This window comes from Lontra canadensis, unplaced genomic scaffold (assembly GCF_010015895.1).
Source record: "Lontra canadensis isolate GAN:19392208 unplaced genomic scaffold, GSC_riverotter_1.0 scaffold48, whole genome shotgun sequence".
Taxonomy (NCBI): domain Eukaryota; kingdom Metazoa; phylum Chordata; class Mammalia; order Carnivora; family Mustelidae; genus Lontra; species Lontra canadensis.
In genome coordinates this window covers 12,948,270-12,961,843 of record NW_022631042.1, presented here as the reverse complement: position 1 = coordinate 12,961,843, position 13,574 = coordinate 12,948,270, and the positions used below count along the sequence as shown (strand labels likewise).

General features: G+C 35.0%; 1 protein-coding gene across 1 annotated transcript in view; it reads left to right on the top strand.

Annotated features, from left to right (window-relative positions):
* Positions 1–13,574, top strand: part of COG5 (component of oligomeric golgi complex 5) — a 276,431-nt gene that overhangs the window by 147,421 nt on the left and 115,436 nt on the right. The window contains exons 8-10 of the mRNA XM_032873369.1: positions 430–595; positions 8,864–8,976; positions 9,231–9,308. Of these exons, the coding sequence (XP_032729260.1) occupies positions 430–595; positions 8,864–8,976; positions 9,231–9,308 (357 nt within the window). The remainder of the gene's footprint in view (positions 1–429; positions 596–8,863; positions 8,977–9,230; positions 9,309–13,574) is intronic.

Sequence of the window (13,574 nt, the reverse complement as noted above, 5' to 3'; positions counted from 1 at the left end):
GAAATATAATGAATAGTGTCAGTCTGCACAGTTCAGCCCTCAGTTAATTCCATGGAATTCATTTATTTATTCTCCAGACAGATGTAGGGTTGTTGTTAATTCCAGCATGGCTCTCTTTATAGGCATTGGTGGTAAATTTTAAATAAGCTCTAATAATATAACCAATTTCTGATCTTGTTATTATCCTTTAAAGGAGGAGAAAAAGGGAAGGGGGGGAATAATATACATAGTATTTAATTTTGTCTTTTATGAAATAAATGACTAAAAATAATATTTGTTCCAAATGCACTCTCTTTGTTCTTGTCTCTGATAATTTAAAAAATATGGTAGTAGCTGCTTATGTACTGTTTAAAATTGTAGATTTATATTGATTTTGTTTGTCTTCCTATTTATATCTATTCCTACCCTGCCAACCCCACCTTTTTAAAGAATCCAACCCAAGTCGGAACAGCTCTTCAGGTTTTCCATAATCTTGGAACTTTGAAGGATACTATTACCAGTGTTGTGGATGGATATCGTGCTACTTTAGAAGAACATATCAACAGTGCGTTAGACATCAAAGTTCTGACTCAGCCTTCGCAGTCAGCTGTGAGAGGTATGGCTATGGTTTATATTTAGCTGCTTTGTTTATTTATAAACCAAGAAGTCCTTTGAATAGTATGTGAAACACTTAAGTTTCAAAGCAGTCTAATGACTCATTTTTTAGTAGACAGAAAATGAGAGAAGAAATTATGTTTCAGAATGTATTTATAACTTTTTTTTGTCTAATCAGTGAGTTGAATTCGCCAATTGGTATATTCAGAACTTCTAGAAAAAAAATCTATAAACTGTGGCTCCACTTAGTTCAGAGGAAACAGATGCAAGAAAAAAAAAAGAACATTTTTCTTTCTGAAATCCTTATCCTCACAAGTACTCCTTGAGACAGAAAATATTTTTTAAGGAAATGCAGTTTCTCCCTTAGCTTTTCGGGCTTTTCCTTGGAATAATTCTGGTATTCAGGGGCAAAGAAGGCTAATTGTGAACTTAGAAACTGATGAAACCTTTGGGAATATTAAAACCACACAAAATCTAAAAACAAAACAAAACAAAACCAAAAACTACAAAAGAAAGGTATGAGAGAGGAATAACCCAACAATAGCACTCTGTAACCTTTTTCCTGTCAAGATATAGCTGTTGTTGGCATTCATGTAGAAAACACCCTTCAGAGATGAGATGGGAAAGTCATGTTATGTGTGCCTCTCATATAACCAACATATCTCTGCATGTCTCTCCTTGTATTCTCTCTTCTCTCCTCTTAATATGGGTGAGCTGTGCTTGCTCCTAGCAAAGACCAAGTACTGTGCTCCTATGTTAGATCCCATGTCCCAAGGGCATTGCTTTAGCAGATCCCCTCTGTCTGCCATCTAGTTAGTTTTCCTTCTTTAAGTCTCTTTCCTGTTATGTACAGTCGTGCTGGTGTACCTTCTGCTGAAAGACAGATCTGTGTTTGTCTATGTTTCCTTCTTCAGCTCTGCTCCCCCATTTCATTTCTTCAGACTACAGAGAAATTCCCCAAAGTTGTTGTGTTTATTTATTGTCTCCACAGTTTTTCTCTTTCCATTTTTCTTTTAGATTTTTACATATTTATTTGAGAGAGAGAGAGCGGGGGCAGGGGCAAAGGAGCAGAGGGAGAGAGACAAGCAGACTCTGCGCTGAACACAGAGCCTGATACAGGGATTGATCCCATGACCCTGAGATCATGACCTGAGCTGAAACCAAGAGCTGGAAGCTCAACCGATTGAACCACCAGGCACCCCTCTTCCCATTTTTATAATGAAGAAGCTTCTCTGTCTAAAGAGTTGTCCTAAAAAATAAATAATGCATATAGAATTAATAACAGAGTTCCTCATACATGGCTTATACTGAACAAATTTACAGTGAGTGATTATTATTTTTATATTTGCTATATAAACATAGCCTTAAATAACACAAAATATATGTCACTCATAAATAAGTTGCACTAGATAAGAAGAGATAAAAGAATCTTAGATCTTATAAAGGGATTTTTAAAGGTTAGCCCTAGCCTCTGAATAGGTCTGTTTTAAGACTATCCCAGAAGGGGAGCTTTGAAAAGAAATTGCCGAAGGAGATTTCACTCTCAGCTTTTCCCAGCAATTATTCTCAGAAAGTTTGATCTAATGTTTAAATTTCCAGGAGCAGTTTAATCTCATTCTCTCTTGTGTTGTCAAGAAAGGGGAAAAAAAAAATGAAAGCAATTATTCACATGCTGTCAATCCTAATGTACACCCTTTTTGTTGAAAGAATAAAGAGTTTTAAAGCCTTATTATCATCTGTTGAGGAGTGAATACTGTGATTTATTGTAGAAACCTTAAGCATTAATTCTTTATTATTTTTTAAAAGAATAATCACTATTATTTTTAGTTTTTTAAATTTGCTGTTGGCAGTATTCATGTTAATTTGCTGATCTTGTTGGTTATATTGAGATTATGGAGTAAAATGTCCTTGTTTTTTGGAAATACACATTAAAGTATTAAGGGTGATGGGGCATCATGTCAGTAACTTACTAACAAATGATTCTAGGACATTTTTTCTTTTTTAGTATGCTTTCAGATCCGTATGTTTGAGATTGTTCCAGAAATATTAAAATATATCAAGTTGATAAAATTTTAAGGGGAAAATATTAGCCATGATGTAATTTTCAAAAGCTTATAATTCAGTAAGAAAAAGATATAAATAAGTCTGTTGAAAAAATAAGAATATGCTTGGGCAATTAACAGAAGAACACATCTAATAAATGGGAGAATGTGGTCAGCTTCTCTTTAGAGGATGAACTAACTAGTTATTAGGGAAATATAGATAAAACAAGATAACAATTTCTCATTGGGGAGACTGGCAAAATCTAAGAGTTAAATGTTGGACAAGAGCAGAAACTCTAGTATGCTGATTGTGGGAGAATGAACTTGTTCAGCCCCTTCACTCAGTTTTATCAAATTGTTCTCTAAGGTTAAAACTGTGTACCTTGTGATCTTATAATTTCTCTTAGAAAAAAAACTCTCTTGGAATTTTTGTTGTATTATTATCGGTAGCAGTGATAAAGTGAAAACAGTCTTTCCTCCAGTGGAAATAAAGTGCTATCGTTGGGTCTCTGTTTTTCAGTGAGCCTGTGCCTTTGTACCTTGAACTTCACAAGTACACTAATTTTTTTTTACTCCTCCCTTGTGTGGGAGAGAATGACCAGAGTGGGCTGGAGTTGGGTATTTCCCTTCCCCAGGTCATTTAGGTTCTGATAATACCCCAGAGGGTCAGGCTCTAGTTAACTAGTCTTCCCTCAGGGCAGGCCTTGTTAAAAGAATAGAGTTTCCTGGTGTATTTCAAGATGGTTCTTTTTTTGATTCCTCCTGCTGGAGGCATGAGGGGATTTTTCTCTGATATTTATTCTGGGAACTTGGGCTCCTGGATGCAAATATAAAAATATTGTGGGCCCCCTCTGGGTACGCCTGGGAGCTTTTAATGCTCAGAGTTGCCCACTTTGAGCCTCTAGCAATTCATGGGTTACAGTTCAGGTTTTCCTTCCCTCGCACTGGCTCCCAGCATCTGTTTTCTGCTAGCAAGGCTCTGCTCCCCTAGGTGGAGACTCTATATTCGCCAGTCTCTCTCTCTTATCTTGGGAACAGTGATTTGCCATGTGTCCTCTCCTCTCTTACAGGTCCAAGAAGAGTTGTTGATTTCTCAGTCTGTTTGTCATCTTACTTGTTGTTAGGACAGAGTGGCAACTTAGAGGCTCCTCACAGTTAGAACCAGAAATGGAAGTTGCTAACTCGGATTTTTACTGCCATACCTCACTTGTTTCTTCTTTGACGTTGTTAAAAGTAAGACAGCTGACCCTAAATGGAGTCACTTATGCTAAAACCCACATCACCAAACTGAGACATAACTTAATTACAGTTTCAGCCTTTCTCAGAAATGGAATTTTAAACCAGTCAATCATGAATCTCTTTGTTAGTACTAGTACCAGTGAGGTCATTCTGCCCTACTGCCCTTAAAAAGAAAGTGACCTTGCCATAACCAATTTGGTTGTTGTTCTTGTTGTTCTTGTTGTTTTTGTTTTTCTAGTATAACTTCTCTGTTCCTGCTCCTATAAAGATCTCTCATTTCATACAGCTCCTGAAATCTCCTTTCTATCTGCTACATTTGTTGCTGCCTGATTCATGACTCATTGAATAAAAGCCAGTAAGATCTTTAAAATTTACTCACTTGAATTTTATTTTTTTTAACAATGTCCATATGGATCTTTCTGTAATTTCTTTAGGATATGTCTTGGCATTGAATGCTCTATATCATCCTTTTTTTTTTTTTTTTTTTCTGAGTTAGAATACGTTCTCTTTTATAGGTTTACTTTAATTGTATATTTGAATATTTTTATTTTCCATTTGTTCTTTTCAGGAACTTTAATTATATGCATGTAACAACTTATTTGTTTTCCATTTCTAACATATTTTCTGTAATTATATTTTAATTCTTTGAACTTTCATTTTCTATAATTTCTTCTTGATCATTATATTGTTCTGTTATTTGTAATATGTTCTTAATCTCTGTTATGTATTTACACTAAGAATATTTCTTATAGTTACTTTGAGACTGTGGAAAACTAAGTAACTCTTAGTTTTCTAAGAGTTACTCTTTCTGTTGTTTCCTTTGGGAATTTCTTTGGCAACTTAACTTCTTTCCTTCCCCCCACCCCTTCCTTCCCTCTCAATCTGTGTTAGGTCCTATATTATTTGTTTCTGATTGTTACTTATCTTTGAAAGGTACTGCTGGTTGCTGAAGAATAATATAGAGATGGTTATAGGGAGAGACTAGGACAGTCTATAACTAGGATTAAGTTTGATATCTAGAGTAACCATTCACCAACTTCCTTTCTTCCATCTTGGAAACACATCTTTCCTCAAATTTTCGGTCATTCTGAGCTTAGTGTGGGTCCCTGTGAGGCCATTTAAGCAATTTTTATGTGGAAACCTCACATTCTCTGCTTTTCTTTCCTCTTTCACCTCATTTTTACCTCTAAGAGTCTCCCAAAACTAGAGGACTATTTATTATACAGTGTAAATATAATTTTATTATTTCTCCTTTAGTTTTTCTTTGTTGTTATTCTGTAACATTAAACATTTTATTAGCTTCTTCCCTGACTCACTCATGTCTCCCCATTTCAGCTCTAAGCAAAGAATCATTGGATAGCCTGTTTAAATTTTTACAATTGATTTTAAGGACAATTTGGTTTTTGCTAATAGTCTAAGATGACAGCTGTCTGGTTCCTTCATTTTGATTTATCCTCAACATTTGGCATACAAAATCTCAAGTTTGTTGTTTTAGTTGATTTCCTTGTTTTTTGTTTTGAAGTTCATTTTTTCCTCTACTTTTTGTTCTATTTTCATTGACTGTTAAGGGAAGACTGTAGAAAAATTATTTTACTCTACTATCAGTAACTAGGAATCACTCTTAAGTATTATTTTTTGAGAAACTCTTGGTTTCCTGTATCAATTTAATAAAACTTAGTTTATGACACTATTTTGTTTCTTGATTCCCTTGAAGCTAGCCAATAATGGCATCAGTTTTTCTGTTTTAATTATTCTTTCTCCTCTTCCTTTATATAGCTATTCTATGTTCAGTTGATTATTTTTATCATGTTGATCTCTTCAACAAGATGTATTTAGCTTGTGAGGATAAAAATCTTTAACAAATAAGTAAGAAAAATGAAACCTCTAGAGCTAGATGAACCAATGATTGTGATCTCATTTTTCTCTGCTTCAGTTTCTCCAAAATAAAATAAACAGAAAATAGTACTTTCTTATGTATCTACTCATATTTATTTTGAGAGTGATGGGTTGATGTGTCCCATAATTCTTTATAATAAAGTTGAGCTATGCATATTCCAGGAATTTGATCAATATTTTCAAATTTCACAAAGACACTGTATACCCTTTCTTCATTGTTATTTCACTCTGTATATGACATGTGAGCTAACTGCAGATTGTTAAAGATTACCTCTCTATTCCCTGTATGCTTTTCCTTAATAGTCTGCACAACACTGCAGATAATTTTTAAAATTAATTAGGTCTAGCTTTCAAACAGGAATTATTCATATTTTTAAAGTCAGTATTTCTCTCATAGGTGTTTCTTTTATTGCTTTCCACTGTTATCAGACTAACAACTAATAGCCACTCTTTGCTGAGGATATATGTAATTCTTTTCTAAACTTAGAATTGTTGAAAATCTATAATGAAGCAGCTTATAAACACAGCCTCTGGTTTTCTGGATTCCTTGCCCCCCTTAAAACAGAATAAATTAATCATTGATGAGCTCTTCTGCATGGCTTTAAAGCTTAATTCGGATTGGAATTGACACTTTTCTTTTTCTTTTCTTTCTTTTTTTTTTTTAAGATTTTATTTATTTTGGGGAGAGAACACAAGTGGGAGGAGGGGCAGAGGCAGAGGGGGAGAGAGAATCTCAAGCCAACTCCACACTGAGTGCAGAGCCCAATGCAGGGCTTGATCTCATGACCCTGAGATCATGACCTGAGCCAAAATCATGAGTTGGATGCTTAACTGACTGAGCCACCCAGGTGCTCCTGGAATTTATACTTTACCACTTAAGACTAAAATTCCTTTTTTCTATATTGAAACATTTTAGACCTGCACAGATAGCTGTTTTTCTGTATGACATTCAAGAACATTCTTAGACATCATTCTTAAGAAATTTAACATTGATATATTAATATTACTTAATGTATAATCTATATTCCACATTTTCACTTATTCTCCCAAATATTCTTCCCCCCCAAAAAATATTCTTTACAGTGGTTCCCCCCCCCCAACTTGAACCAATTAGGATTATGTTTTTCTATGAGTTATCTTGTCTCTTTTCTCTCCTTTAATCAAAATAATCCCAGTGCCTTTTTTGCCTTTTATGGCATTAACATGCTTGGAGAGCTCCATAATTTGAATTTATCTGGATTTAGCTGATTGTCTCTTCATGGGTATATTCAGAGTAAACAAACTGGTGAAGTGATATTGTATATTTACCATTAACATTATATCAGTAAGCACCCAAATTATGTCAGTTTGTCTCCTTACTGCTGATGCTAAAGGAAATCACCTCATTACTGTGGTATATGCCAGACTGCTTCTTATAAGAGTACTTTCTTTTCTTTGTGATTAGGAAGTGGTTTGTGGTGCATACCTTAAGACCATGTGAATATCCTGTTTTCCATAATATTTCATCCAGTGTTTTAATATCCAGTGGTTATCTTTCCCTCAATTAATTATTTTGCTAGGAGTTGCAAAATGGTGATTATTTTCTATCATTCTCTCTGCATTTATTAACTGACATTCTTCTGTAAAGAGAAATTTCCATCCTTTTTATTTTTTTAAGTTTTTATTTAAATTCCATTTGGTTAACCTACAGTGTAATATTAGTTTCAGATATACAATATAGTGATTCGGTACTTGAATACAATACCCAGTGCTCATCACAAGTTCATCTTTTTTAAACATTTGAATTTCCACTATGACTCATGAATTATTTTTTAATCAGTATTTTATGATCCATTACCATCACTATCATTCAGGATGGTCAAATGTTCCCAAATCTGTTTGGGGGAAGCCCCTTCCAGTCAAGGTCCTATGTACTTTGACCAGTCTCCATTTGTCTTTGAACATTTCTTTGCTCTCTGGCACAGTATGTACCAGATATACCTTGTGCTTTCACTGATCCAAATATGGATGACCCTTTTCCTCAATGAGCCTGGTTTCTTTTATTGGGGAATGTGCATGCAAATCAGAATTTGGGTGCTAGGTGTACTCATTTCTATTTAGGAGTCACTGTCTCTTTACCCTTTCAGTGGACAGAGTTGAGAAATTCCTTTGATCCCATTGCATATTTGAATCTTTATTCTGTTTATGGTGAGAATCTTCATTTAGTCTATTGCAAACTACATCTAAAGTAGTCTCAGGATTGCTATGTGAGCAAAAAATCTGCTAAGTACTATTATTCTTTACAATTCTTTTTGCCCCTAAGATATATCTCACTAAAGTTAGGGTTCTGTAATTAAAAATTACCTCAATTACAATTGATAACACAACCAGTGTGGTTGTGTTATCAATTTGATATACAGTTAGTTTAATTTGTTGTGGTATTTATTTGCATTTTTTAGGGTTTGCTTTTTCCATTCTATTTAAACTTACATTTATTTTAAAATACATAAAACAGGGGTGCTTGGGTGGCTCAGTCGATTAAGCATCTGCCTTTAGCTCAGGTCAGGATCCCAGGTTTTTGGGATCAAGCCCCACATTGGGCTTCCTGCTCAGCTCGGAGCCTGCTTCTCCCTCTGCCTGAGGCTCCACCTGCTTGTGCTGTCTCTCTCTCTCTCTGTCAATAAATAAATAAAATCTTTTTAAAAAATAAAATACATAAAACATTTATATGGCTCATAAAGGCTCACCACTTCTATCTCCATTCCTTTCACCTTGTATGTCTCCTACCACTCCTACTGCCACTTTTAGAAAACTATTTTCATTAATTACTGTTTTTTGTTTTAGCTCTCCTCTGTGTGTGTGTGTGTGTTTGTGTGTGTGTGTGTGTGTGTGTGTGTGTGTATGCGGTGTGCCCAAATGTGAGATCTTATTTTCCTTCCTTTCTTAAACATAAAAGGTTTAGAATCCTTTTAATATAAAAGGGTTTTACATATTACTCATAATAAATTCTTAAAGAAGGAACTTACTTCTTTTAGCTTGGGTATGCTTTTTGTAACAAAATATTTTGTTATGTTCGATAATTTTTATTTTTCATATTTGTCACTCATATACAGGGGGACCTGGACGATCTACTATGCCAACCCCAGGAAACACTGCAGCTTTTCGTGCCTCCCTCTGGACCAATATGGAGAAACTTGTGGATCATATTTGTACTGTTTGTGGACAGGTAAATATTTTAGAGAATGGAAAGAACATTAATTATGGAGTAATGCCTTGTTATTCTAAATTGTGTGACCTTGGGCAGCTTTCTTAAAATCTCTAAGCATTCACAGTGCCTGCATTAGCTGATTATAACATATGTAGAGGCTCTAGCACAATGCCCTTTTCCTTCCCTGGCTGCTTCTAGTGTCTAAGCTTTACATTTGTTTCATTTTGAAAATACCCAGTCATGTACATTCTCCCCCTTTCTGCTGTTTTTAGGTACAACATCTACAAAAGATATTAGCCAAGAAGAGAGATCCTGTTTCTCATATTTGTTTCATTGAAGAGATAGTTAAGGTACATTTAAAAATTTTTATCTCTTTATTGAAAACTACAGGAAGATATGACCAGCATTGTTTGTGTTCTTACCTTACAGAATGGCTGCATGTCAGATAGCCAAAGGAATTGTATTTCTTTTTTTTCCTTTCTTCTTTCTTTTTTCTTTTTCTTTCTTTCTTTTTTGTTTTTTGTTTTTTGTTTTTTTTTTTTTTGAGAGAGAGAGAGAGTGTTTGTGTGTGTGTTCAGGGTGGGAAAAAGGCAGAGGAAGAGGGAGAGAGAAAATCCCAACCAGGATCCACATCCAGTGGATAGCCTGATGTAGGGCTTGGTCTCATGACCGACCCTGAGATCAAGACCTGAGCAGAATCCAAGAGTCAGATGTTTAACTGAGCCATCCAGGCACCCCTGGAATTGTATTTAACAACAAAAAGCTTTCTTTATGATATATGTATAAGCACACTTGTTCTTTGAATAGATGCTACCAGTAATACTTTTTATAGACTTAATTTATAAAATGCATAAACTAATTTCTGATTTTCCATCATATAAATTATTCATTGTAAATGTTTTTAAAAAGTTCCATTAGAGAAAATTTGGGGTAAATGAGAAAGTTAATTAGTGGTCATTATAATATCTTATAAAATCTTTGCTGAAAATGATGGAATCCATTCAGTTGTTAATTTTTCTTACAAAGCACATTGCTATATCCCATTTTTCATATTCTGAAATTCTTCCTTCTTTCATCTACCGATCCACTGGCCTCATGGGTCTTAAGAATTCCTTCCATGTATAGAAATCCAACTCTACATTGTATTCATTCATCTTGACACTTTTTAATAAGGAATAAAGAGTAATTAGTTATTCTATTCATCATTTAATCCTGACACATAAGTGTTCCAAAAAAAAAAAATTCAGTAAGTTTCCAGTGTTACAGTATAGATCATTTCCTTTGTAAGTCCAAAATTTAAGCATTTTATATGTTGTGTTGTGGATCTCCAATACCACCCCCAAGTTTGGTAATTTGCTGGGATTCAGAGCATTCAGCATATAGTTGTGCTTGTGGCAATGATTTCTTACAGTGAAAGGATATGAATCAAAACCAGCTTCATGAAAGGAAAGTCCGCAAAAGGGAAAGAGCATATAGGGGCAACCAGGTGCAGGCTTCTAAGAGTCCTCTTCCAGGACTCACAGACAGGACGCCTTTAATTCCTCCACCAACAAGTGTGTAAAATGTCCTCTAGGGAAGTTCATCTTGCACCTAGGAGTTCAGAGTTTTAATCAGGAATCAGTTACTGCCTGGCATGTACCAAAATTTCAGACTCCCAAAAGAAAGCAGTTTTAAACTGTATAAACAGTTTAGGTATAGTGAGCATTCTTATCAGAGAATCATGAGGATGCTCTCAAAATCCAAGTCCCAGGTACCAGCCAAGAACCACCCTCGCAAGCAGGTGTTTCTAACTGCAGCAATCTCAGACGTGCTGGGCAAATTCGTTTTTGCACGTGTACTTACAGTAGTATATTATCCATTATATCCATTATCCTGCTTCATATTTGCCTTTTAATTGTATGAAAGAAACAATAAGGTGCTTTTGTCAATTGGTATAGTAATTAATTTTTTAAAAGTTTTTTTAAATTCCACTCAGTTAACATACAGTATCATGTTGATTTTAGGTGTAGATTATAGTGATGCAGCGATTCCGCACGTCTCCCAGTGCTCATTGTCAACAAGTGCCCTACTTAATCCCCAGCACCTATTTCCCCATCCCCCACCCTCTTCCCCTCTGGTAACCATCAGTTTGTTCTCTGTAGAACTCTGTAGAATTCTGTTTCTTGATTCGTCTCTCTCTTTTTTTTTCCCTTTTGCTCGTTTTTGTTTCATAAATACTTTATATAGGTGAAATCATACGATACTTGTCTTTCTCCAACTTATTTTGTTTAGCATTATATTCTCTAGCAAATGGCAAGATTTCATTCTTTTTTATGGCTGTCGTTTGCACCACACCTTTTTTCCTGGTGTCTTTATCTGGTTTTGAGATCAGGGTAATGCTGGCTTCATAAAATGAATTTGGAAGTTTTCCCTCTTTTTCTATTTTTTTGGAATAGTTTGAGAAAAATAAGTATTAACTCTTCTGTACATGTTTGGTAGAATTTGCCTGTGAAGCCATCTGTTCCTGGACTTTTGTTTGTTGTGAGCTTTTAAGTTACTGAGGCAATTTCTTAACAGGTTATCAGTCTGTTCAATTTTTCTATTTCTTTGTGTTTCAGTTTTGGTAGTTTATGTTTCTAGAAATTTATCCGTTTCTTCCACGTTGTCCAATATATTGGCATATAGTTTTTCATAATATTCTCTTATAACTGATTGTGTTTCTGTGGTGTTTCTTGTTATTTCTCCTCTCTCATTTGTGCTTTTATTTGCATACTCTTTCTTTTCTTTCTTTCTTTCTTTCTTTCTTTCAGAGAGAGTGCACATGTGGGGAGAGGGAGAAAGGGAGAGGGAGAATCTTAAGCAGACTCCATGCCCAGCACAGAGCCCTACCCAGGGCTTGATCTCACAACCCTGAGATCATGACCTGAGCAGAAATCAGGAGTCTGATGCTCAATCAATTGAGCCACCCAGGCACCGCTCTCTTTTTTGTCTTGGTAGGTCTGGCTAGAGGTTTATCAATTTTCTTGATTTTTTTTTTTTTTTTTCCAAAGAACCAGCCCTGGTTTCATTGATTTGTTTGTTTGTTTCCTGTATCATTTATTTCTTGTCTAACCTGTATTATTTCTTTCCTTCTGCTGGTTTCAGATTTTGTTTGTTGTTCTTTTCCTAGCTCCTTCGGGTGCAGTGTTAGGTTGCATATTTGAGATTTTTCTTGCTTCTTGAGCTAGTCTTGTATTGCTATATACTTCCCTCCTAGAACCACTTTTGCTACATCCCAGAGGTTTTGAATCATTGTGTTTTCATTTTCATTTGTTTCCATGTACTTTTTTATTTCTTTTGTTTTGGGGCTGACTCATTCATTGTATAGTAGCCATTGTTAACCTCTGTGTGTTTGTGCATTTTCCAGATTTTTTTCTTGTGTTTGACTTACTAGTTTCATAGCTTTGTGGTCAGAAAAGATGCATAGTATGACTTTGATCTTTTTGAATTTGTTGAGACTGGTTTTGTGAGCTAATTTGTGATCTCTTCTGGAGAATGTACTTTGTGCACCTGAAAAGAATGTGTATTCTGCTGTTTTAGGATGGAATGTTCTGCATGTATCTCTTAACTCCATCTGGTCCAATATGTCATTCAAAGCCATTTTTTCTTTGTTGATCTATAGTTTAGATGATCTGTCTATTGATGTAAGTGTAGTGTTAAAGTCCCCTACTGTTACCATTTTATTATCTGTCAGTTCCTTATGTTTGTTATTAACTGTTTTATGTATTTGGATACATAAATACTTACAATGTTATATCTTCTTGTTGGATTGTCCCCTTTATGATTATATAGTATCCTTCTTTGTCTTTTGTTACAGACTTTGTTTTAAAGTCTATTTTGTTCAATACAATTATTGCTGCTCCAACTTTCTTTGGAAATCTATTTCATGATGGAAGTTTCTCTATGCTACAGGTGCCTTTAGGTCTAAAGTGAGTCTCTTGTAAGCCCGTATAGATGAGTCTTATTTTTTGTTTTTGTTTTTATTTTTTTTTTTTTTTTTAAGAGATAGAGGGAGAGGGAAAGAGGTGGGTGCAGAGGGAAAGAGAGAATTCCAACCCAGCCTGGAACCTGAATGATGTCATATTTCACACCCTTTTATTTTATAAGTTCCTTGACATATTTTTACAAAAATATTTATTTTTACTGCTTTTGTGTTTCCTACCATCATACTGTTGCTGTAGTCTCTCCTTTTCACTGATAGACTCTCCTTTAATATTTCTTGCTTGCTTGGCTTAGTGGTCATGAATTCCACTAGTCTTTGCTTGTCTGGGAAAATTTTTTATCTCCCCTTCTATTCTGAATAATAACCTTGCTGGATAGTGTATTATTGGCTGCAAGTTTTTTCCATTCAGCACTTTGAATAGCCAGTCGCTTCTGCCTTGGAAAGTTTCTACTGAAAAATCCCCTGATAGTCTTACGGAGTTTCCCTTTTATGTAATTGTGTTCTTTTGTCTTGCTCCTTTTAACGTTTTTTCTTTACTGTATTTTGACATTATAATTGTAACATGTCTTGGTGTGAATCTGCTTTTCTTGATTTTGTTGGGGGGTTCTCTCTGCCTCCTGGTTCTGGATATTTGTTTTCCTCCTCAGATTAGGGT